The sequence below is a fragment of the Carettochelys insculpta genome, chromosome 12 (genome assembly GCF_033958435.1).
Source record: "Carettochelys insculpta isolate YL-2023 chromosome 12, ASM3395843v1, whole genome shotgun sequence".
Taxonomy (NCBI): Eukaryota; Metazoa; Chordata; order Testudines; family Carettochelyidae; genus Carettochelys; species Carettochelys insculpta.
The window spans coordinates 29,649,519-29,674,071 of NC_134148.1; the positions used below are offsets into that span (position 1 = coordinate 29,649,519).

The window sequence follows — 24,553 nt, forward strand, 5'->3', positions numbered from 1 at the left end:
TTATTAGCAGGACAACAGATGGCCATCAACAGGGTATTCAATGGACACTTTCAAACATCTACAGGACATTGATTTTGCTGAGGATGTCACCCTCCTTTCACACCAACATGAAAGCATGGAACAAAAGGTTGCAACACTAGACAAAACTGCCTCAGTGACTGGACTGAGCATTAACAGGGGAAAGATCACGACAACGAGCATCAACCAGTCCAACACCACAATGACTGCATTGGGAGGGAACGACCTGGAAGATGATGTGGAGCAGTTCACCTACTTGAGGAGTATTATGGGCAGAGACGGAGGAACAGACAAGGATATCAATGCCAGGATATGGAAAGCAAAACCTGCATTCAAGACTTTGTCCCATATGGAGTTCACAAATAATATATGTGAAGATGAAACTGCAGATCTTCAACACAAATGTGAAGAGTGTGCCCTTGTTTGGATCTGAGACCTGGAGTACTAAGAAGTCTTTAAATCACAAGCTACAGACATTCATAAACAGATGCCTGAGGTACATCCTTTGCATCAAATGGCAAGACTGTCACAAATGAGGAACTTTGGAACAGAGCAGGACAAGAACCACCTGGCATTCAAATCAAGAGAATAAAGTGGGGCTGGCTATGCCACACTCTCAGAAAACCATCATCCAGCACAGTCTGTCAAGCTCTCACTTGGAACCCACAAGGAAAACACAAAAGAGGAAGACCTTGGACAACGTGGAAAGAGTCTACTGAGATTGATGGACAACAACTGGGGTACTCCTGGAGTCAGACAGAAGTTTTGTCTTGAGACAGTGAAGTAGAGGAGACTTGTAGATGACCTGTGCTCCGTTTGGAATATGAGGGTTTAATCAAGTCAGTCAGTGGCTGAAAACACTTTAGGGCCAAGTTTTACTTCAAACACATCAAAGTTAATGAAGCACTGGAAGGAAGAGTTTGGTCCTTTGATATTAATTTCATAACTCTGTCTTGGATTAAGAAAGAAAATGAAACATTTCTTACCGGTAAGTCCCACCTTCTTCCGGCACATGAAACAGCGATTCTTTTTCTGTTTTGGTTTGTCAAGTGACTTATCTTGTTCTTCAGATGTAGGCTCTGCACTCTCTGACACTACAGCTAGTATATATAACAAAAAAAGTAGAAAAATGCAAGAGGTTTGTTTGAACCACAAGAGAAATTTGAAGCCTATTTTATAAATTCAGTCTCTGGGATTTGTAACCTTGTTGTAATCAATTTTCCCTCCCACAATCTAGTTAGGTGTGCAACTCTGCTTCAGCAATATTTCTGCATCACCAACAATTGTACTTGAGATCTCTTTCTAAATTTAATTATCCAATCTTACTTTTCCAGGATAGAAGTCAGTTGACAGTACTGTGAATGTTTTATATCAGCTCATAACTTAAAAACTACCATTTGGGACTAGCAAGATGAGTAAAAAAATACAGTTTTTACACACCCGCTTCTCTATAAATCTCAAAAACCAAGATTTAAAAACAGGTCTGATGTTATCAGGTGTGGAAAACTGCAAGAGAAAGATTTAAAAGTTCCATAAAATTGTTACAGTTAGCAGTATTCATAGCTTATTCAAATCAAGTGAGAGAAAGAGATAATTTACCAAAGTTCAGTTAAGCACTTCTCCCTTCTGCATTGCTGCCTCACACAGCTATCTTGCCGAGAACAACTTTTGTATTTTTATTTTATGTCAGATTTATGCTGCTAAGATGCAGCTTCTCTTTCCAGGTTTTGGTGACTAAAGTGAATACATCCGCTTCCAATGGAGAAAAGAATTTAAACCATGAAATCTGAGAGAGAAGGAATTACCCAAAGTGAAATCTACATCCTTTTGGGGAGGCAGAGCCTTAATATTTCCAGACTATTCTAATCTTCTCTCATATCTAAAAGTGAGACTTGGGCCGTGTGTGTAAGGATCAGGGTACAGAATATACAGCTCAAGAGGTTGCCTGCCCCAAGAACAACAGAAATGGAGTTTTATTTAGTTGCTGCACTCTTTCCTGTACTTTCGTGTATCAGAAACTTAAAAAAAAACCTGCTAGCAAGGGAACTTATCTTGTTGTTAATAGGTCTGTAAGCAAGCTATCTGCTAGGTCACAGCAAGACAAGCTTGCACTGTGTAAGGTGTAGGAAAGTGAGAAGAAATAGGGCTGCAGGGGAAGGGGCTGAAAGAACAGAGGATGCCAGTGGAAACAAGGCTATCACAAAATGCTAAAGAAGAGATACAGCAGCAGTCCTAAAAGTTTGTCTGCACCCTTGGCTACTTTTTCTGGTGATGTACACACAGCTGTATGCTTCCCAGGCAGAATCTTTCAGCAACATGGTACATCATCATCACTTAACTGCTCTCTACCAACCTGTCTACTGCTGGTAAAGGTGAGCATTTAGTAGACAGTTGGATGCTTTTTCACAGTCATAGTATTTGAATGTGTGCTTAGTATGTGCATACAACTTTGAAACTAAACTGTAACTGTCCTTCATATGTTTGTTACTTACAACTTTGCAGATGGGCAAACATTTTGAAAACTAACAGAACCAAAGGTAACAAGAGGCAGGAAAAATAAGTTTGGACACAAAGACAGGAAAATCTAAGTATTTTAGGACTAACAGGATGAAATTTTACAGTAAACAACTCCACTGACGTATTCAGAGAGACTTATGTCAGAGCATGACATGTGACAGCATGTAAAATGCCACCAAGATGTGTGCAGGACAAAAAAACCTCAGTTTTAGGGAGTTAATATTTTTAAGTTACTGTTTAAGAAAAATTAGTGAGCCGCAAAATACAAGTGTATTATATAAAAGATCTAAAGCAATTAAATATATCAGTTTGATTGAAAGATTAACCTAACGTGGGTAAACATATACATTAAATATATCCACGAACACATTCATTCCATTATAAAGCAATATCATGATGCATATTTTAAACAAAAAATTTTTATGGCCTAATGTTTCAAACCTACAGTATTTAAGTAAAACTTTCACTTACCTATACTATGGTACAGATTTTCAACTATGTATACCTTTCCCCACTCTCTGAAGCCTTCATCTAGATGTCAGGATCAGCTACATTATTTTCTCTGCTTGTTTCACGCATAAGTATACTCTGTTTTTGAGCCCCTTGCAGTATTAAGTAAACCTAAAATACTCATCAGCAAATCTTTCCCCAAAATGTCTACTCAAATAGTCTAGGCAAGGTTCACTGATGTTGGCTGGATGGGCCACATATTAGATCGGTTTTGTTTACATGTCCAAATCATTTTAAGTTACTTGTTTGCATTTTCTATGGAGCTTTAATTACTTTCATTTCAGGAATTGACAGGTAGTCTATGATCACTTCAAACACTACATTTTTATACTGCTTGTTCAGCAAGGGATGGATCAAATGGTACATCTTAAAATATTCTTTGGCTATAGCAATAGTATCCCAAGAAATGTCACATGAGCATGAAGAAAAAGGCAAGTAATGAGCAAGAGGCAATCTAGTTATCCAGCTGCTGTCATTTGAAGTGGCCTGGCCCAAGTTTTCCTCCAGGCAACATATTAAGCCTGATCCTTTGTGTCTCTTCATTCCCCTTTGTATTTAAGCACTAAATCTGATATAGTTTCAACTTGTGTTAGAACAGCACTAAGGCTAGAGTCCCTAGAAGCACACACTATCAGGGGTAGGGGTAGGGGCGATATGATTAGAAAGATAGTGTTAACACCTTTTATATTTCTCTCCCCAGTGTAATCCAGTCATCTTTGAGGGAGGGCAGTGGAAGCAAACACAGCCCTTATTTGTGGAAGGGAGAAAAAAAAAAATAAAGACGTTAATGGGAAAGCAACACAGCAACAGTCGGCTAGCATGGTATCCCTGTTTCATCTCCATTCCTAGGTTTCCAAGCTTCACGTAGCTATATTATACATGGAAGTCGGCAGTCCCCTTATAACGTGTTTCACTTTTAAATCTCTAGGGGTTTGAACGTTAGCCCTACTGGCCTGTACATCCCCCGTGCACTATAGCTGCAGTAACACTTCTAGACTACCCTCCTGAACGTCCAACTCTTTCAAGAATATGCTGAACTGCAGCACTGGGTTTGCATAAAACAGCTTCCCTTAAGTAAAAAAATCTTTGACTTATACAGGAGTCCTCATGACTATGAGTATTAGTTACATAAACCAGTGTTTTGGAAGCACAACAGTGCTTGATGCCCACATTGGCCAAGCTGAAAAGGAGAGATGGGGTTTGCTGCTTGTTCAACAAGAGAATCCCATATTCATGAAACGAAGCCTCAGACCCATGTTCCCTCTTCCTTCCATGTGTAAAATAAAATTTGTGTGTGCACTGAAGCATGTGTGAATGTACACCACAAGTAGAAATAAAATCCTAGCTATGGGTGCTCTGCTAATTCTCCAGGGGGCATCTGAATCTCTCCTGAGGGTCTGTACCAGTGTGCACCTTAGAGGGAACCCTGCCAGGGACCCATCTCAGCCGGGCTCACTGGTCCAGCAACGTCTCTGGTCCTGTCAAACCATGAATGTTGCCGTACCAGAAAGCACAGGATTTCAGAGTTGTAACCTGTAGACTTGCAAAATTTCTTTTATCAGTTTTCACTGCAGAGAAGTAGCAGCAGCATGAGATGGAGTATCTTTGGATACTTAGTTTTCCCAGGTGATATAATGGTGTGCCTGCAATATAAAATGTGTGATATTTGAAATCCCTGTTACCACTGTTGTCATCTCATATTTGTTGACGCAAGCCTCTCAGAAGCCTGACAATGGTTTAGAAATTACACATTTGTGCTTCTTATAGAAATGACCTACTTTTAGAAGAATCCGTGTCAGGTTCTCCATTTAAGGGATTTTAGCACCACTCTACATGGGAAACATGAAATATTAATAACTGTTGAGCCACTAGGGTGCTGCTTTACTTTTGTTCCATTTTGCCTTTTGCAACACAAGTGCCGTTTTAGGACTATATATGCAAAGTGAATATGAGCAAGTCTGCCACAGCTCTGACCCAAAGCCCTCTGAAGTCTATGGAAATGTTTCTGCTGATTTAGATGTGCTTTCAGGACAGCAGATATTATGAGCACCACAGTCTATCACAGTCTTTATTTAAGTTATTCAATACTGCATGCACTGTGCTCCCTGCAATTAGTCCATTTTTATTCTGAATATCAGTCCAGCTTATTTATCTATGGACTGGAAAGACCAAGACAAAGTTCGTTTTCATCGAGCTCAGTCACATTTTACAATGCCACACAATATCCAGTCACTTTTTTAAATTAGAGGGTTGGTTTTTTTTGGCCTCAATCTTTTGCTGTTGTGGGCCAATACATCTGCCATAATATTGAGTGCCCATTTAATTAAAAGGCTCTCCCTACCACTTGTTGAAACCCACTCTCATCACAAATAGTATACAGATATTCCCAATAAGGAAGAAAAAAGCAGAGTGGCCTGTAGCCAGACTATGCTGCATATACCATAAGTCAATTTTATATTGCAGTTAGAAGTCAAAGAATACAAGGAGTTCAGACACACATGAATAAAAGGGTTACTCTGTTACCCTGAATTTAGGAAGGAGCATACATGAAGATAACAAATGATTTGTAGCAGAATAGCATGCATACTGGTGGGCAAATATTAGTCTCCATTTTGCAGATGAAGACAGACACAAACCTGACTAGGGTAAAAATTCTAGTTAACATTGTTAAGCACTCTGAAGACAAAGTCTGAGTACTTACCTGAACATTTCTAGGGCAAAATCCTCACTCAGGAAAAAAAAGTTGGGTTTTATCTTAATGAACGTTATCTTGTCATATTAGGGATAATATTAATAAGATGTGTGAATGCTCATAATTAGTTGCTTTTAGAGTTATCCAATACCTCAGCTTTGCTAAAAATTTAATACCCGCAAACAGTTTGATAAGCAGACTATGGGAACATGGTGACTATCTGAAAGCCAGATTCACTGATGTTTCCTACCCTTTCCTTGATCTGTTTTGCAAGGCACAATACAAATCTGGGAGTATAAACGGCAAACCACACAGCCCACATCAAGTCAGCCATCTGTGAGATTTGTAACCTGGCAATTTTTTTTTCTCTTTTAAACATAGTTTGCCTGATGTTACATGATCACTGTACAAAGGCAAATAAAACTCAATGCATCTGTTTGCTTGTTTTTTTTGACTTCTAGGAGAGTAAGTAACTGATTTGTCCAGGTTCTCATCTACACTTGCAGCAGTATATACAATATGGGCAAGCCACACACCACATGAAAAAGCAGACTGCCTCCACAATGCTGTGGCATGTGGCAGTGAAAGGCTCTGGCAGCGTGGCAGCATACTTCTAAAAATAAAGCGTAGCGGTAGGAGGCACAGCTTGGGCATGTAGCGACACATGCAGGGTATAACCACTAGAGTTCTCGCAGCTCTTCCCTCACCTCAGCTATGTCTGAGTGTTTACACTGCTATTTATACCCATGCTAGCTGGGTATGCAATGTCTGTACTCTGCATATTGCCTTAAGTGTAGGCCTATCCACTACAGCAACCTTGTGTGTTCTGTTATATAGTCTAATAGTAAACAACTAAGATTCCTACAAAAAACACTGGTGCCTACTTAACATGTATTAAACATATTTAAAACATTAAACGCTTTGAATGAAATACACACATTATTAAAGACTAGTATAAATATTTGGTTTGTGTTGATTATATAGTACAGTATATTTTCATTATGTGCAATAAAGAATTAATGCTTCAGGTTGACACTAATACCCCACACTGCTTTGACAAAAAAATTACAAGTTATTTTTATGGAAACTACGGAAGCTGTTACCAAAATATGAAGCTTTTTAAATTTAAGATTAATGGGTACAACTTGCACAAAGCAAGAACTGCTACTTACAAGCAGGACTTTTAGAACACTAAGGGCTTGTCTACACTAGCTCCCTACTCCAAATGTAGCATGGTAAGTGGGGTGTTGGGAGTTTCCTAATAAAGTGCTGCGGTGCATATGCAGCACTTTATTAAGCAAATCCCCCTCTGCAGCAACTTCAAAGTGTTGAACTTCGAAGCTCTGGCTCGCATCTAGCCGCAGCTCACCCGCCAGTACTTCTAAGTGCCCAGGGTACTCTTGGAGAATCGAATCAATATTTTGAGGAGTAAAGGGACTTTGATGTAGGGTGGGCACTTCAAAGTGCCCGCGGCTACACAGAAGCCAGGACTTTGAAGTTTCACTCTTCGAAGTTGCCATAGGGGAGATCTGGCCTAATGAAGGGCTGCATATGCACCACAGCACTTCATTAGTAATCTCATGACACCCTAACTACCATGCCCCCTTCGAAGTTGGGAGTTAGTCTAGACACAGCCTCAGATGAGTAAAATGGATAAATTGCTTACCCTCTATTGTTACTGATTTTACTTTTCATATGTTTTCATATTTTGCTTTTGCGCCATGAGCTATCAAATAGTTGAATGCAATATTTTCGATTCTCCAGGAGATACTAATAGACTCATGCTGCTGGCAGTAACATGAATTCCATTAAATTTCTTTTATTTATTTTTTTTTAAACATTGTCTTACCTGACAAAACTGTTACACAAGCTTGAAGACATGATTGTGTAGAGCCAACCGAGCTCCCACCAAAAATGTTATTTGCTAAGTGTCTTTAAAAAAAACAGAACAAAACAAAACAAAACCCACAATACTAAGGCTGTGGCCACACCTGGCCAAAAGTTCAAAATGGCCATGCTAATGGCACGCTTCCAGCCATTGCGCTTCGAATACGCCACTTTTGAACGCGTGCGGCTCAGCGCAGCTACAAGGGGGTCCTTTTCGAAAGGACCCTGCACATTTTGAAATCCCCCTATTCCTCTCAGTTGAGCAATCTCACCTGACAGTGTAGGGTGGGGTATCCCATTTATTTCTCCAAGAAGATTTCAGACCTACAATTCATTTCTTCCCTTTTGAAGAATCTAACGTATCTTTCATTGTTCATCCCTTCCTTTTTAATTGGGTCAGATCCTCAGATTTCTGTCATGACACTGTCCTCCTACCTCATCCGAAGAGAGAGAATGTGCACAGCCTAGGAAGAAAGCTACCTATTACTCTAGTCGATAGAATGGGGACTAGCTGCCAAATTCCTTTGTAACTATGAGATGAAGAATCTGAGAAACTTGGTGAGTGGAATAGAATAGCAAATGGGGGAGGCATATTACTTAGTCCATCTATGCAAAAGAACATGCGTGGCTCTACAGACTTTAAAAGAGATTGTTCAAAAGGGTGTCCCCCTGAATATACATTCACTCCAGGACTACTGCAAAGAAAACTAAGTGGGAAGCCAGTCTACAGCCATCTGGGCTCCCTTACCAAAAAGTAAGTGGTTTCTGTATTCATCTCAGAATCAGTCAGCTATTAGCTCAGAGTGGAGGTCCTGCTAGTTCTGGCAAGTTGCCCTGTGGCTGGAGCAGAAACAGCTCACATGATAAACACTGAAAAAGAACCTCACTTTTTCATTCACCTGTAGAAGGTAAAAACAAGATGGTAGATGTTGCAGAGATGGAATGGCTTAATGGCACTACAAGCTGAGACAAGGCAAAGTGAGTAGCGAGCAGACCATGCAAGAAGAGACATTGCATTGGGAAATCTTGGAAGATTATTTGCCAGCCTGAGAACCAAGAACCGTGCCAGGGAGACCAGATTATGGAAATGTGTGTTTCCTATTATACAATCTCTGGCATTTTAGAGCTCGTATTAAATATTCATGTTCACAAGTGAAACTAAGTGAGATAATTCCAAACGAGTAGCAGCTGGCTTATAACTTGGTACAATATCTATGGGTACAGCTATACTTACTGGAAGGGTGACGTGATTGCATTTGATCTTCTGGGGTTTGATTTTGCATGCCTTTTGGTAGACATGCTAAATCAAACTACCAGGGCTTTATTGTCAACCCTGGTACTCCTCACTGTTGTGAGTAGTAAGGGAAGATGATGAGAGACTGTCTCCTGTCGACCTCCCACTGAGGAGAATGGCCAGAAAAGTTGATCTATGATATGACAATTGTGTAGCTGGAATTGATGTATCTGGAATTGTGTTCTTAAATTGATTTTTCAACATAGTGTAGATCTGGCCTAAGTAAGTTTGTCAGTCTATAAAATGGGAATTCGGAGATATGCATTTACACATATTCATTTATGTACCAATGTATTTAAATGTGAGAATTTACCTTAGAAACTTTGCTATTTTAAACTGTCTGACTACATAAAAAACAAACACACACAAAACACAAAACAAAACCACATAAGAACCTGTTCCATGTTTTTTATCTAGCACAAGTAGCATTCAGTTAGACTGACTGACCCATCCTAGCTCAGAAAGGAAGAAGAGTATTCAAAATGATATAGTTTAAATTTAAGAGTATATCTGAAGAATAGGGTTCAGACATCAGAGCTGGGTGTGGTACAAGAATCTAGTTTTGGGACTGTTTAGTACATAATTAAGTTAGATGTATAGCAAGTCTTGTGTTTGTGGAAAAAGAACCGTGTAATTTTAAGTTTAGGAGATATTTTTTTTTAAAGGTGCTCAGCTCTGCCATAACCCTACTGCCCCAGGTGCTATTTAAACCAATGGAGCAAGATTAGACATCACAAAGCTCATCTGAAACTCCTACCATTAAGCCTCCCTCCACAATGCCTCAGTAGTTAATTCAGTCGCACCACAAACACCTTGCAACTGTCTATTCCACTGTCCTAATAGCTAAAGCAAGCAAGAGTTTCTCTGCCACTGAGGTGAACCAACTTCATTGTATGAAAGAGCCATTCCACACAGGTGGCAAATGTAAAATTATTCTGGAGTATTTGAACATTGCCAGGAACAACTAAAGCCACCCTCCTCCTCAAGCAGCAGAAAACACTGAAGATTGGTATCTGCAACATATCTCAAGTGTGCAGGCTAGGAAGTAGTAAAAAGGAAGCTGAGAACCACATGATGATGATGATGATTGCCTATGTATTGCAAGATTCTGAGAAAAGTTAGGGACACAATTGTAATTTCATTCTTTTTTCTCTCATTTCACAAACTTAACACTATTATATGGCTCTATGGGAGATCATGTTAAATGTGCAAGCTTGCTGAAAGTAACAGAAAACCATGTGGAACAAATGCACTCTGCAAAAACCATAAAGATTCTAGGGCAGTACTATTAAAGTCAGCTACCCAGGAAAAGCCAGTTATTTTCTAACATTTTCCATTTTCCCTCCAGCACCTGAACTGTAACCCTTGCTGCAAAATTATGGAAGTTTTGGTGCACATAATTTAATCTCTGATAAACTGCATCTTGATGGTTCTATGTAACATATGTGCTAGTAGGCCTCATTTTACCTATAAGATAATATTCCATATTACCAATTTCAAAATGGATTCAAGACCACCAGCTTTGTTCACAGTGATCAGCAACAATGTGTGCTACTGCTACAGCATTTACAAGTAATACCCAAACTATGTTCAAGAGTACACAGTCTAGTTTGGGCAGACAAAAATAGACCATTGCCACTCCATTGCCCATGTTTACATATATAAACAGCAGCAAGTACTTTCCTCACTCATTCGTGAAAATATTTTGATAATGTTACAGTAAAATAAATAAATTAAACCATTTATAATTATATCTAAATACATACTTCCCCAGTGCTATTTAAAAACTCAGCACTATGGTACACACTGATTTACTGCATTTTATACAATTAGAATTCAAAGTAAACCAAAAGGTAAACATTTATGTCAACTTTATATGAAGTTTCCAACAATGCAGTATTTCCACCTTAAAAACCACATGTATAAAAATGTTTTATCTTTCAGTTTTATGCAACATTGTCATTATATTGCTCAGAATGCAGTTTGTTAGAATTTATTTTAAAAGTAGGTTTTAAAAAACAGCACACATTTCATATATGTGCTAATTATGCAGATTCAGACACTAACCTTGCAAATCTTCTGTTTCAGGTATTGTTTTGTCCACAGCTGTGATTTCTGCTTGGGAGGATGCTACAGATTCTGTTAAAAGTGATTGGTTTGACACAGGACTGGGAAGAAAACAATTGAGAATTTGTAAGAGCTGGGTACAAGCTTTATTTTCACAAAGATTGCTCAGATAGTATGGTAGGAGAACACACAGTGTACCAAATGTTTTCATTTAGAAGTTAAGGACTTCAAGAGCACATTACAACATTAGTGTTTAAACCAGGCGTGTCCAACCCGCGGCCCACAGGCCGCATGCGGCCCTGGACAGCTAGTAATGCGGCCCCACAAGATCGTAAACTTTTAACATTATTATGTGATTTATATACATTAACTATATTATATATTTTATATGCGGCCCAAGACAATTCCTCTTCACTCAATGCGGCCCAGGCAAGCCAAAAGGTTGGACACCCATGGTTTAAACAAAAGATTTAAAACTGACAAGAAGCCAAATATTTTCTGCTTCCATTGAAGCACGCACACAGTTGGAAGTAGAGTTGGCAGAACTCAATTTTATTTTCATATAATTTTAAACTGGTGATATTGATGTTTATTTTATTTTATTTTTACCCACTTTAATTTTCAAAGTTGCAAAAAGTTATGGGGGTGGCATTAGACTATTATTTAATGAAACGATAGTTTGAGATTCAACCAGTTAACATGAAGTAAAAATAAATTAAGTAAATATCCGTGAATCACATCCTAAAACATTTTCAAACAGATTTTTGCTTACTTTGCCTATTTTGGGTTATTATTCATAGAAATATTTTGTCAGATTGTGTGTGTAGTGTAATCAACATTTGCAGATACTTAATCTAACACTTTCAAGCCGAATAAAGAGCAATGCCAACAACTACATGTAGTAACTGTCGTGGCTACAAAATCTCAGATTCATATACTGGTGTGTTTAACACAAGAAAGAAAATTGCAACTTGTCATTGTGACTAGTTATTAGGATGTAGCTTGAACCCTGGAAGATAGGAGAATCTACTCAAAGACTTGACAGTTCTAAAGAATGTCTTGCACTCTTCTACATCCTATTCCTTATTACATAAAGAAGTCTGTAAGACTTTGTGACCTAGTGAATCACCAGAGATTACTAGAGAACAGAGAGAAAGAAAGAAAGGCTGGCTCTGGATACTAGCCAGGATGTCAGAGAGGAAAGGTAAAAGTGCCTTGCATCACTTCAGAGGGTTTTCCTCTGCCCTGAGCATATAACTGCTGACAGAAGTTTTACTGGGAAAACCCTTCTGACAGCCACTTCTGTTGACAGAGGTACTTCCCATTTATAGATCACCGAATTATTTATAAAAGGACATAATGTATCCTTTACTAATTAAGACAGAGGTCAAGGAGACAGCCGTTGAGGAACAGATCTAGGAACAGAATTCAGATCTTATTCTGAATATCCTATCCTCTAGATCATACTACTTCTGATGAAATTAAATGAAGCAAACAGTTCAGTATGCAATATTGTGTGTCAGTAAAGACAACTGCAATTAGAAGAGCTTTCTTGTCCACCTTAAATATGTATAATTAATATCTATTTTAAAAGATGAAGGTGAAGGATTTCTGAGGGGAAACTCCCACCAAATAGCAGGTTGTGGAGTGATGAGATTTTATAGATGTTTTTAGTGCAGATAAGATTTCCCTATGATCAGATAAGTGTAGCTGCAGAAGTTTTGCTATTTGAGACTTTGAATTAAAAAATATTAAAAATTAATATTGTTTTCAAATATATTTAAGATTATTTTGTTTGTATAATAGTAATTGGTACAGAAATCTCATTTTTAAGTACTCAGAATCAAATTACTGACTTCTCATTCCCAATTTTTACTGTCTAATTTCTTAGCCTCAGGATTTACCTGAAACAATCATGTTTATATCAGTCTGTATGTAAAATGTTTACTAAAAAGCCTTGACAAGATACTTACCTTGGCTGCATAGACTGGGTAGATGCAGTGTCTAATGATGACTGAGTTTCTGGGATGCTGCCTTCTGTGTGCTGTACTGGTAAAGACTCAGTTATACTACTGACAGAAGCTGCTGAAACAAACACACCAATGTAAAATGAGTTGCACTGCCTTCTGGAGTTACCGAATTTATCCATTACAACAAATCTTCTGCATTCCCATCTCAATTCAACAAGCTATTTTAACATCGGCTAAAATTCCTTGATGAATCAGAGCCTTAATTTTAGTGGATTTATACTTTACTGTAATTACTTAAGATAAAGCTGTCTGGTGATATTTGTCCACTTCTGGCCCTTATCCACTGAAAGCCTCCAACTGTACATATTCAAAAAAAAATCCGTTTTATACAAAGGAAGACATGATGGTTTTAAATTACTCAAAAGATTTCCATGAAAAACTGTTATTGCAACTTCATATTTTTGTGAGAGACCAAATACCACTGAAGATATTTTAGAATATTTGGGACCTCTATCCAAATGTCCCTGTATACTTTGATGTATTTTATCCAGATATTCCACTTAACCCTTTTCACTATGGATCCACCATTGCACTTTTGGCAGTGTATCAGGCAACAACATGCCACTGAACTAAATGACATGTTGGGTCTAAATGAAATGACACATTTAGTAGCACAAGTTATGCCTTCTACATGGTCTACTCCCAGCCAACCAGTACAGGTCTAACCTCTGAAATCCACAGCTTTCTGCTCTAGAAACATCTGTGGTCCAGCACGACCAGCAACATTGCTGGACCAGAGAGCCCAGTGGCCTGAGACTGGCACCCCGTAGCAGGGCTGGAGAGCAGTGACCTACAGTGGGGTCAGGGAGCAGGGGGCCAGGAAGTGGCTGGGGCTGGCAGCCACCAGCTAGGAGGAGAGCTTGGGAGCAGGACCCAAAGGTCAGCTGGGGATTACTGACTTCCCCTGGTCTGGCACTGTTCAGGTCCTGAGGCTACTGGACCAGGGAGATGCAGCCAGCAGTTAAAACTACAAAAGTATCTCAGATGGTGCTTTGATGTGTGTCTTCAGCCAAACATATTGCCTGTACTAGAATGCAAATTTCTTCATTTGTTTATTCAACTGTAAGGCAAGACAGACCATGGGAACACTATGGTTGGAACCTCTGTGTTGACCCAACTGGCAAGTAGCTCACGGAGTCATACTACTAGGAGTACTGCCTCCAGAATTAGTTAGTGTGATGAATCATGCCACCTCCACTGAAAGAGGTATAATTCTTTAGAAGCTGGTCATATTTGCACTGTCTGACCTATAGAAAATTTTGGGATGGAGGAACCTCCTTCTCTAGGGCCAAATATTATACTCAAAGTATCTGCCCCCCACCCCCCTTTTTTTTTTAAACAAAACAAAAAGCTGCACACAGGAAAAAGTGACACGAGACACACATAACAAGCTTTCATCAGCACAGAACTGAAGTAACATATTTAAAGATAATTGAAGATTCCACCGAAAAACTTTTAGAACAGGCCCATGCACTGAAGCCCCGATTCTAGAATCATGCATCATCAGAGCCAAGGTTTTCCACTTAAATGAGTCTCTAACCCTGGTGGTTATGAGGAAAGCTTAAGAATATGACCTGAGTGTAATCCATGCAGTAAGTTTACCAGCAAGGCTCAAGTGCAGAAAACCCACATTCAGTATGCCCTAAACTTAAACTTTAAATTGTTTTAATCCAGATGAGGATAATGACTGTGGTGGGAACCTTCTAAAAACAAGGCTTCAATTGTTTGAAATGTCAGTCTCACACCCATTACTTCCACAACAAAATCTAAATATTACATTCAAAGTATTTGTCATCTGCCCAGGCAGGTTGTTCTCTGTAAATCACTAATCCTTTGTAAATCTTTGAAAAGAATTTCTAGCATTTTACAGTGACGTACTTAGTGCTTCTAATACCTTACCAGAAATAAACACAAGTCACAAAAATACGAACTATAATTATGCTGCTACAAAGATTATCCATAATATGCTTCTTCCATTCTAAAGCAGATTCAAAAATTCTGTAAAGCAGTAAAGACTTTTGGCAGCAGTATGGCGGATTGCCCTGTTTCTCATTTTTATGAAATCATCAGTTGCTTGAGGTGGCAGGGAAATCAAACCAACCCTCCCCTCCCCCGAGAAAAAAAGATATACTGTTCCTGCCCCAGTCTCACTCTAATGTAGCACACAGGGTTTGCTACAGTGGGAATCAACAGGCTAGATATTAATCTAATACTTATTAATATTACTTACCAGGAGGGCTAATTCTACCATTACTACTATTCTGCCTTTGAAGATGTTCTTTATAGCAAATTGAACACATGCCATTTGTACGAGGGTTTCCATAAAATCCGCATCCAGTGGAACAAAGCATAGGCACTTGACTATGGTTAGTTTCTTGAGCCATTCTCCTTTTCTGTAAACCAGAAATTCACATACACAGCCATTATCTAGTGAATTCAGATAGTTTTCACATACTGCATTTTAAAATACAAAAGCCTTCTACTGATTTGGTATCTATTCCAAGAACAAAAAAATATAAATCCTAAAGAAAGGACCTTTGAAACAAATTCTCTACATTTGTTTAATGGAAATCAGCAGTTTGTTTTGTGTTTAAAAAAAAAAAATCTTTCAGGGTGGTTGTCAAAACCAAAAAACTACCGAAGGGGGAGCATTTTCCATTGACTTTGCGGTAAAGGTTGCGCAGGACCAGACCATTTTAAATGAAGGACTATAATCTAATGCTCTTTCCAGAAAGACAGAGTACTAGCTTTATACTGTCTGGAAATGTGCAACAGAGTGTAAATTTTATAAGGAGTCTTGTATTTTCATGTGGAACATCCAGTGATTTCAGAGATACTATATTAATTCCTAGCCTATACCCTGTACTCATGACGTTAATCAAATGCTTTAAGTATAAACTGAAAACTAAAAGGGAAATATGCTTGGCTGCTGCACAACACCATTTAATCATTAACTCCAACTACAAAAACTGTCAGTCTGTTTTGCTGAAACTGGGCATCTATTACATTATAAATTCATGTTAAAATTTGTGCACACAGAAATTACCATTTTGGTCAAGTGCATTTGAACAGTTACATTCTTCAACACCTCAACTACAGCAAGATCTTTGCATTTTTTGAATATTTTTTCATGTAGATTAGATACTACATTGTAATCAATTTGATAAGTAAAGCTTTACAGATTACCCTGTCTTATTTGTAAGGTGAAGAACACAGGTAGCCTTATCTATCCTGAACATTTGAGATGTTTCCTTAGGAGTTCTCAAGTGACCTCTTAAATCAAGCTATTGATAGTTCATGAATTCAGTACATTCACTTTGTCTCCTGCATCCCCAGTTAAAAAGACTGGGGGTCTCAAACTCTACTCCATGGATCTCTGGAGGTCTGCAGAGCTGTCTGGTGTCATGGTGGTAAATTATTCTGTTTCCATCTGCTAAATGCACTGTAAGATAAAAAGCCATCTACTTCTGACACTTGCCCACAACACAAAAGTAACTGAATGCAACTATATAGTTCATAGGCCTCCTATTAACATTAGAATCTTTCACACATATAGTTAATATATCTGTACAGTATCTATTGTTCCTATGGTTCTCCTGCGCAGAAAGCTTTCTGTATACCACACTATATAGCAAACAGTATTCTGTATCAGATGAATCTTTATACACTTCTACCTTGAGTTATAAAAACTGGAAATAGCAGAGAATACACAACAGGGTAAGTTACCAGACAGCAGGGACTACATCTTTCATGTAGGTTCTGCATAGCAATGAGCACAACAATTATGTTCAGTAAATTAATTATTACAGTTGTGTGGTCCATATTCTGTTATCAAGAACACAACGGATCACAATGGTGGGTAACTTTAAAAGTACTAAGTATGTGCATTTGGTCTTTTAGTTACTACCAATCTCAAACACCCCATACTTGCTCGTGTTCATAAGCTTCAACCATCAATCAGTAAGATGAGTGGCACTTCTTTCTCTTTTAGCATTCTTCTCCCAACCAGAGGCACATCTCCTTGCCCTTATTACTTAATTGTATGTTTGTAAGTGTATCCCATGTGTGTGCATCTGTTACTATATTACCGGCTTGAGTAGAAAGATGATGCAATGAACTTTAGTTAGAGCCCTCCATTTCACATTTATCTCGGGGATGAAATCTGACTAGAATGTCATTAAATGCAGCTCGGGTATCTCAACTATTCCCATACCACCATAAGAACATTTAGACTGGTCCACTGCAGAAATGTTAATGGTTACCATCTACTATTGCTAATGAAACAGAAGAAACTCTAGGCACATCCTTCTCTAATCAGCCACAGCGGTAGTTGAGGGTGGTACTTGTCCTGCTCACTCATGAAGTGGTTTCTCAACAGAAGCATGTGTACATGGACATACATATCACAATGTCCTTGACTAAGGGTACGTCTGCAGTACTTGGGAGATTGACCCAATTTGGTAGGGGATTTTCTAGGGTTGGACTTCACATTCCTAGAAGGGACATGTAAAATTGGACTGTCAGAGTCGACTCCTGTATGTCTAATTTTTGCAAGGAGCGAGGGAGGTCAATGGAAGTTTCTTCCGTCCACCTCCCTCAGTGAAGAAGGCCAGATAAGCCGATGGTAAATACCTCTATTCCAGCTACGCAACTGCTGTAGCAGGAATTGTGTATCTCATATCAACTTTAAGGTCTAGTGTAGACCTGCCATAAGTCATTTTCATTTTATAGCACATATCAGTATTACTATCTAGTAAGTCATGAGGATCAGAAAAGAATGTAAGGAGTAATGCACACTTGTGCAAAACTTTGCAAAAGTGAAGTAGTATTTAAAATGAAAGAAAAAATGTGTGAGGAGAGCAGGAAGCAAAAAGGATTTCTCTCTCATAAGACAGAAATCCTGTTTACTCCATGTTATATAAATATTATATATTATTCTAGATGTGATCTGCATATTGCACTATACACCACATTATCCTGAGCAATGTTACTGCCTTCATGACATCTGAGCAACTGTAAGCAGGACTTCTTTATGACTTTAGAACAAAATTAATATTTCCTGAGCTAGACACTGTATTGATTGTCTCATCTACAAAACAAAATTGTAACTATAGTAGCACTTTCCATGTGTTGGAGCTAGACATTGTGGGCAAATGTTACTTCTTTGGTGTTCACGAGATGCAAACTCCTTTGCTTGAAAAAAGAAAAGAGCTGGAAATGGGGAATATGTACACAGAAGTCACAAATACCGTTAAGTTTTGTTTACAGAGATATATGAATTTATATTAATCTCTGAGACCAGGTTTGGTCAGAAGCACTATATAGGCCCATGACTACCAGCAGGAGAGAATGCGTAAATTTTTATAAAAAGAGCACAGTTTGCAGCAGGGGATGATCCCACAAAAACAGCAGTAAGATTTTTAAACTTAAACCAATTCTCAACTGAGCGAGTGGTGGGGTTGAGAGAGGGAAAAGCAGAATTTCACATACACTGAAAGAAACTTGGATAATGCCATGCTATTTAAATTAAGTGCTAAACCAAGGTCTAGGGCGTAAATATCTATCTTGTTTATTTAAATATAAGAAATGTGGATGTGTGTAAATGTATTTTAGTTCCTAAAAATCAGCTAACTGTAGTGGTGGACAGAACTTGCTTTGTCTGTGGAAGTTAAAACAATCAATAAACATGTTGTAGAATTTAAAGTGTAACCATTCTGGTTCAGTAACCTTAGCAAGTTGCAGAAAAGCCAATTCTCAATACCCAGTTTAGCAAGACTATTTTTAAGTGTTTACTCACAAAGATGAGGAGTTCAAACAGTTTAACACATGCCTACTAGCTACCTGAGTTCCCCATCTCCAAAAACCATATACTTAAAAAGTATATTTTAAAATACTGTTCATTCCAGTTACATTAAATATTACAGGAAGAAAAATGAAGAGTAACTGCTTTATAAATTTTTAATGTTATTTTGAACCATAGAAGCAGAATAATATTGCCTTAGTTTGAATGATCACATTACCATTTCATGTCCCATATTAATGCCCACAAACCACACAAAATGTACTCTATTAAATCACTTTTTAATAACTCAGCTACCTAATACTTATGATTTCCTATCGCTCAGGCAGTCAATTTTGGGTGAAAAAATGTATTTCTTACATGCAGCCTTTCAGCTAAGATCAAATTTTATATCAGAGCCATCTAGCTGGAGTGCTGTAGAAGATGGAAGAGAGAATCTTCCTAACTAGCTTTATCCCTAATCTCCACTTCCTGTAATATTACCAGACTTGGATGTCAGCAATCAGCAAATATGCAACAAAATACAGCTTTGAAAGAGAGTGTACATTTGGAACATACCAAAAGCCCAGCAACATCATAAATCTCACTAAGTTGATATGTTCAAGGGAAGGGGAGGGGATTAACAGCTTCCTTGGCTGGTTCATAGTCACTAGAGAAAGGCGGAAAGAAGAACCAGAAAGGCAAGGATGAACCTGGAAGCTCAGTAGGTAAATAATGGAGGTAAGGACATTAGGTAGATACAGGCAAAAGGATGCATGTGGTGGTTGACTACCTCTGATCTCACAATCTCAACAGTGAGCTAGCCATAGGACTGCAGGAGCAGGAAAAAGGAGCAAGATCAGCAGTGATTATGTCTTATCTGGGCCAGGGCCAGTGTTTCCTCTAATTTTTTCTATCTATGCACAGAATAAATTTTGTTATGGGCACCAAGGCATGTGTGGATGTGCACCACTAACAGAAACACATGCTACCCACTGTGGGGGTGGCTGTGGGCACTATGTTAGTCAGGTGGGCAACACATGACTTTCTCCCAGGCAGCTGATCAAGTACATTCATCCCTCGCTTTACAAGCACAATTGGTTCCCAACTTTCTGCTTGTAGGCAGAAACTCAGAAGAAGGACACTAAATTCCTATTAAATTACATATAAAAGTCACTGATTAGTTCCTAGGGCTCCCAACTTGGGGAAGAAGTGGCAGCAGGTGGTGCTGCTTTTGAAAGGTGAGTGAACCTTGGGTTGGAGAGGGTTAAAGGCTGGGGGTAGTTTGGGACTGTGAGCGGGAGGGAGGGTTAAGATCTGGCGGTGGGTTGGGGGGCGGGGCTTCAGGCTGCCGGGATGGGGGTGGGGGGTGTCGGGCTGTCTGGTTGCGGGCCAGTAAGAGGGTCTGTCTGGCACAGTTTGGGGCTGCAGGGACAGCGGGGGTCAGGCTGCAGGGGTTACAGGTGGAGTGGGGGGGAGGATCTAGCGGTGGGGGTTACAGGTGACAAGGGGGGGGGGTCTGGCGGTGGGGGATACGGGAGGCCGTGGGGTCGGCAAGGGTGTCAGGCTGTGTGGCCATGGGGTGGACAGGAGGCCGTGGGGTCAGGCTGTGGGCGGGGTTCAGGCTCTGGGGCTGGTAAGGGGGTCTGGCTGCTAGTTTAGGGCTGCAGCGGGTGTGTGTGTGTGTGTGTGTGTGTGTGTGTGTGTGTGTGTGTGTGTGTGTGTGTGTGTGTGTGTGTACACCAGGCAGTAGGGGGGGAGGGGTCTGGCCGCAGGGCCAGCAGGGGCATCAGCCTGCTGCAGTTTGGGGCTGCGGGGCGGACAGATTGGGGGGGTTGGAGCCACAGGGACAGGGGTAAGGCTCATATGAGCGGGGGAAGTTCACTCATACAGTGAACTAAGGTAGGTAAGTAAGTGTGTCCCTCGTTTAAGCGCATACTCGTAAATCAAGTACTTGTTTAATGAGGGATGAGTGTACTCAGCTTATGGGAAAACACAGGTCAGGACACAAGTTACTCTAAGTAGGAATTTTACCATAACACTTTGGATACCTAGTCAAAGTAGACCACGAAGCTTGGCACCGTACAAACTGCTAACAAGATAATGCTCCCTGTCCCTGTATTACTTACTATCATTATTGGATGTGTACTTGAAAACTGGACTGCATCAGGTCTGGCTGAACATACATTACTACGCCTACACAAAATGAAGTTAAATACAAACACTATACCAATACCAAGAAAATAATGGATTATAAAGATTCAGCTTTCAGCAAAGTGCTTGCACCATGAATAGATGTTACTGTGAAACACTTATTACTACTTACTACTACACACACAAACTCCACATAAAATAGGCTTTGCTAATTTGTTTAAGGCTCGAAGATCCTAGCTCCTGAAAACAAGGCACTTCAGGAACTCTAGTTCAACTCGTACAGATAGAGCAAATTACATAGAATGCCCACTCAGAAGCTATAAGTAGTAAGCAAAAATCACTTTTTGTACAGAATGTATTCACTTCAAATGACTTAGTACAAAATAAAGTGGTGGTTCCATAACGTTTCACTGGTCTAGGCAAGCTGCTCTAGCACATAAGACAGAGACAAACTACTGGAAGACAGGTAAGTATTAGGAATAACACATACAGTCAGTTTTCCTGAATTCTACGAGAAATCACATTTTATTGACACCAAAGATTTAAGAGAAGCTGAACATAAAAAAAAAAAAAAAAAAAAAAAAAAAAAATAATCACGTTCCAGTCCAACTATACTAATTCAGAGTTCTTCTCCAAATTATACGTATTCAGTTGAATGTGGTAAAACACGCCCAAAAAAACCACCAAGATTTGTTTCAAATGCTTATTATAACATTGTTAGTGTTTTTATATTGTGTATATTTCTGGTTTCCACATTCTTCAGAAATAACTTTGCAAAGTTAGGGCCCTAAAATCTGAAAAACTTAAATCACATTTGTCCTAGTCTGTTTGCCTTTTCCCACAAGTGGGACATTTTTATGAGAAAAAGCTAATAAAGACAAGGTCAAAGAGCCTACAGTGAAATGGTCAATGCAGCATTGGAGAATTAATCTTAAAGCAAAAACCAGGAATTTTTTAAGTCTTCTTGCCACTTCTGGAAAGTTATTCTTTAACATCTGATGGAAGTCACAGGACCCCTAGCAGCAGCCCTCTACTTTCAATAGTGAAGTATAACATCAGTACTATATACAAGTCCTGATGAATCCATAATATTGTGACCCAAAGATAAATGTGCTGCTGACTGTCATGAGGACATGTTCAGAATTTAAGACCATTGGGCATTGCTGTAATATTTAAAATTACCTTTGCCTTTAAGTGACAGCGGAATGTTAAAATGCCAATCCATACCTATAAACTGCCAATCCATACCTACAAAGCTACAAGTCAGAGGAAAGTAAGAGCTTTCTTTGTCTTTTAGTGCTAAATTCAGGCTGACCTCTCCAAAAGAGGAAATGAAAATGCAAAATTATGCCTATTAAGTTAAGTAAACAGCAAACAACCCAAGTAGGCATACTTATTTGGCAATCAAACGTGAAGCTAGACGTAGCTGGAACACTGGTAGTATGCATGCAGTATACACCTTCAAAAACTTAATAGTACTACAGGAAAAAAAGAGAAAGCAAAGTCATTTGCACAAGCAAGAACTCATTCTGAACAAATTTCAGACCCTTGAACATTACATATAAGATTGCCTTAAGCATCTCTGAAGGGACTTATGTCAAGATCTTTCTGGGGAGGTCATGAGGAACAATGGAATGATAGGGAGGAAAAAAGATATCCAATATCAGAGACTTTCTGGAAAAGCTGTTCTACTAATATGTTGGGGAATGGGAGAAGGGAGGTATGTAGAAGGTAAAAACAGAGATGACGCATTCTCCTGGTGTAAAATTTTGCTATTTGGTTTAGCTAACCCAAGCTGTACCTAAACTAGCTTAATTTAGGGATTTTGAAGGCAAAGACCAGGTATGTTCTGAATATTATTTACAAAATGTAAAGCAGAGTAGCACAAATCCAAAAATTGTCTTGTGTCTGTGAAAACAATTCTAACTTTGCAAGATGTCAGTCTGCCAAGGAAATTCAAACACAAAATAATTTAAATAACTACTGGGAAAACTGTTATTTTTTATTAACAGTTTATTTTGAGTATCAGCGAATAGAGTATATCTTAGGTTATGTCCACACAGCAAGGTAAGCCTGGGTTTGAACAATGGCTCACGACTCAACCTCTCTTCTGTCTACACACCAATTATGCTGAGCAAGGGTTCCAGAAACCTGAGAGGTGGGAATGTATCTACATCACAATAAACTACCTGTTGCTGTCCTGTGTCAGCTGGCTTGGGCTCAAGCTGCAATGTAGACAGGAACCTCGCAGATGGCCAAGCAGCAGGCATCCCGCAACCTCCCTTGGCCCTTGATGGACCAACCAGACGGGTCCCAGGACCCATTCTGGGGCACCAAGAGGCGGGTCCAGGCCCTTTTGGACCTTTAGGGGAGGAAGTGATACTGCAGGACCCCAAAGCTAAAGTGGCGAAATATCCCCATCCATGTCCAGACCCGGGACACTGCTCAACGTTCTGGGGCAGGACCTGCCACCTATCCCGGTTACATGGAGCTCCATGACATCCGGGGGTGGGTAGGGGGAGACATGACATCTCCATCCTGCAGGGCTGACACGGTGCTGTAGCACACACCCCCCAAACGCAGCCAGCGCACCGTCAGGAGGATTTGCAGGCCTCTGAGCCCCATCCCTGCCGGCACTGGTGGCTGACACGGCCTCGGAGACCAGCAGCACCCTGGTCATCATGCTGGAGCTGGTCCATGCCAGCCAGGCCACCTCCCGGGCACCTTTGGAGCTGTATGAGGGTCCCTCTGGTGAGTGCCCAACACCTCACACACCCCCAGGGCATGGGAGGGGGGCGCAGATGGGGCGTGCTGCGAGCATCACAAGGCTGGCTCAGGTGGAACCTTGCACTGCGGTCTCAGCACACGGAACCATATGCAAGGCAGTGTACACCCCCTAGACCCAGCAGACAGCCCCCAGACATGGGCGCTAGCCTGCCACCCACCTCACAGGATGAGACCCATGGCCCAGGGGACTCTTGCGGACAGCACTGAGAGCTGCAGATGTGTGTGGGGGTACCGGGGAGGGCCAGGCTGCTCTCGGCTCACCCGACACACACGGGGGTCCCCTCTGCAGCTGCACATTCCGCTTGGCTGCTAGCCTGGTGAGCGGTTGGGGGGGGGGTGGATGCACTGTGGTCAGCCAGGTCCTCGAGGCAACGTGGAGTGCCCACGCAGCAGCGCCCATGGTGCAGGCCACACATGGCTCAGTTGGCAGGACACTCCCATGCCTTGGCCTGGGGGGTGCTGGTTGCTGCTCATGGTGGGGCTGCCTTGCGTGAATGACTCACCAGCTCTCCTCCTTATCTTCCTTATAGCTGCACATACACCATCCGAGGGCCGGACCAGCTCCTCCTCACCATCAGGCGAGCCAGCCCCACCCCAGCACGAGGGCGAGCCTCCAGCTGGAGGGGCTGTTGCCACGTCCAGGAAGACCTCCAGAAGGACCACAATGCTGCCCTCTGGAAAATGACCAAGATCTTGGAGCAGCAGGTGCAGGATGACAGGGAGCAGCAGTCACGAGCCTGGGACCAACTCGTGTTATGTTAAATCAGCATTTTGTCTCAGAGGGAACAGTGTTATTGCACCATACTGAAGCTACAATA

The 24,553-nt window shown here is 40.3% G+C and overlaps 1 protein-coding gene across 9 annotated transcripts in view; it reads right to left on the minus strand.

Moving 5' to 3' along the window:
* ZFAND6 (zinc finger AN1-type containing 6) overlaps window positions 1–24,553 on the minus strand; it is a 99,178-nt gene that overhangs the window by 1,601 nt on the left and 73,024 nt on the right. For 7 of the 9 annotated variants that reach the window (XM_075006370.1, XM_075006372.1, XM_075006369.1 and 4 more), the window contains 4 exons: window positions 15,246–15,408; window positions 12,959–13,070; window positions 10,986–11,086; window positions 1,005–1,118 (listed from right to left, as the gene is read on the minus strand). In XM_075006370.1, coding sequence (XP_074862471.1) covers window positions 1,005–1,118; window positions 10,986–11,086; window positions 12,959–13,070; window positions 15,246–15,408 — 490 coding nt within the window. The remainder of the gene's footprint in view (window positions 1–1,004; window positions 1,119–10,985; window positions 11,087–12,958; window positions 13,071–15,245; window positions 15,409–24,553) is intronic. The other 2 variants (XM_075006368.1, XM_075006371.1) reach the window with 2 other exon arrangements.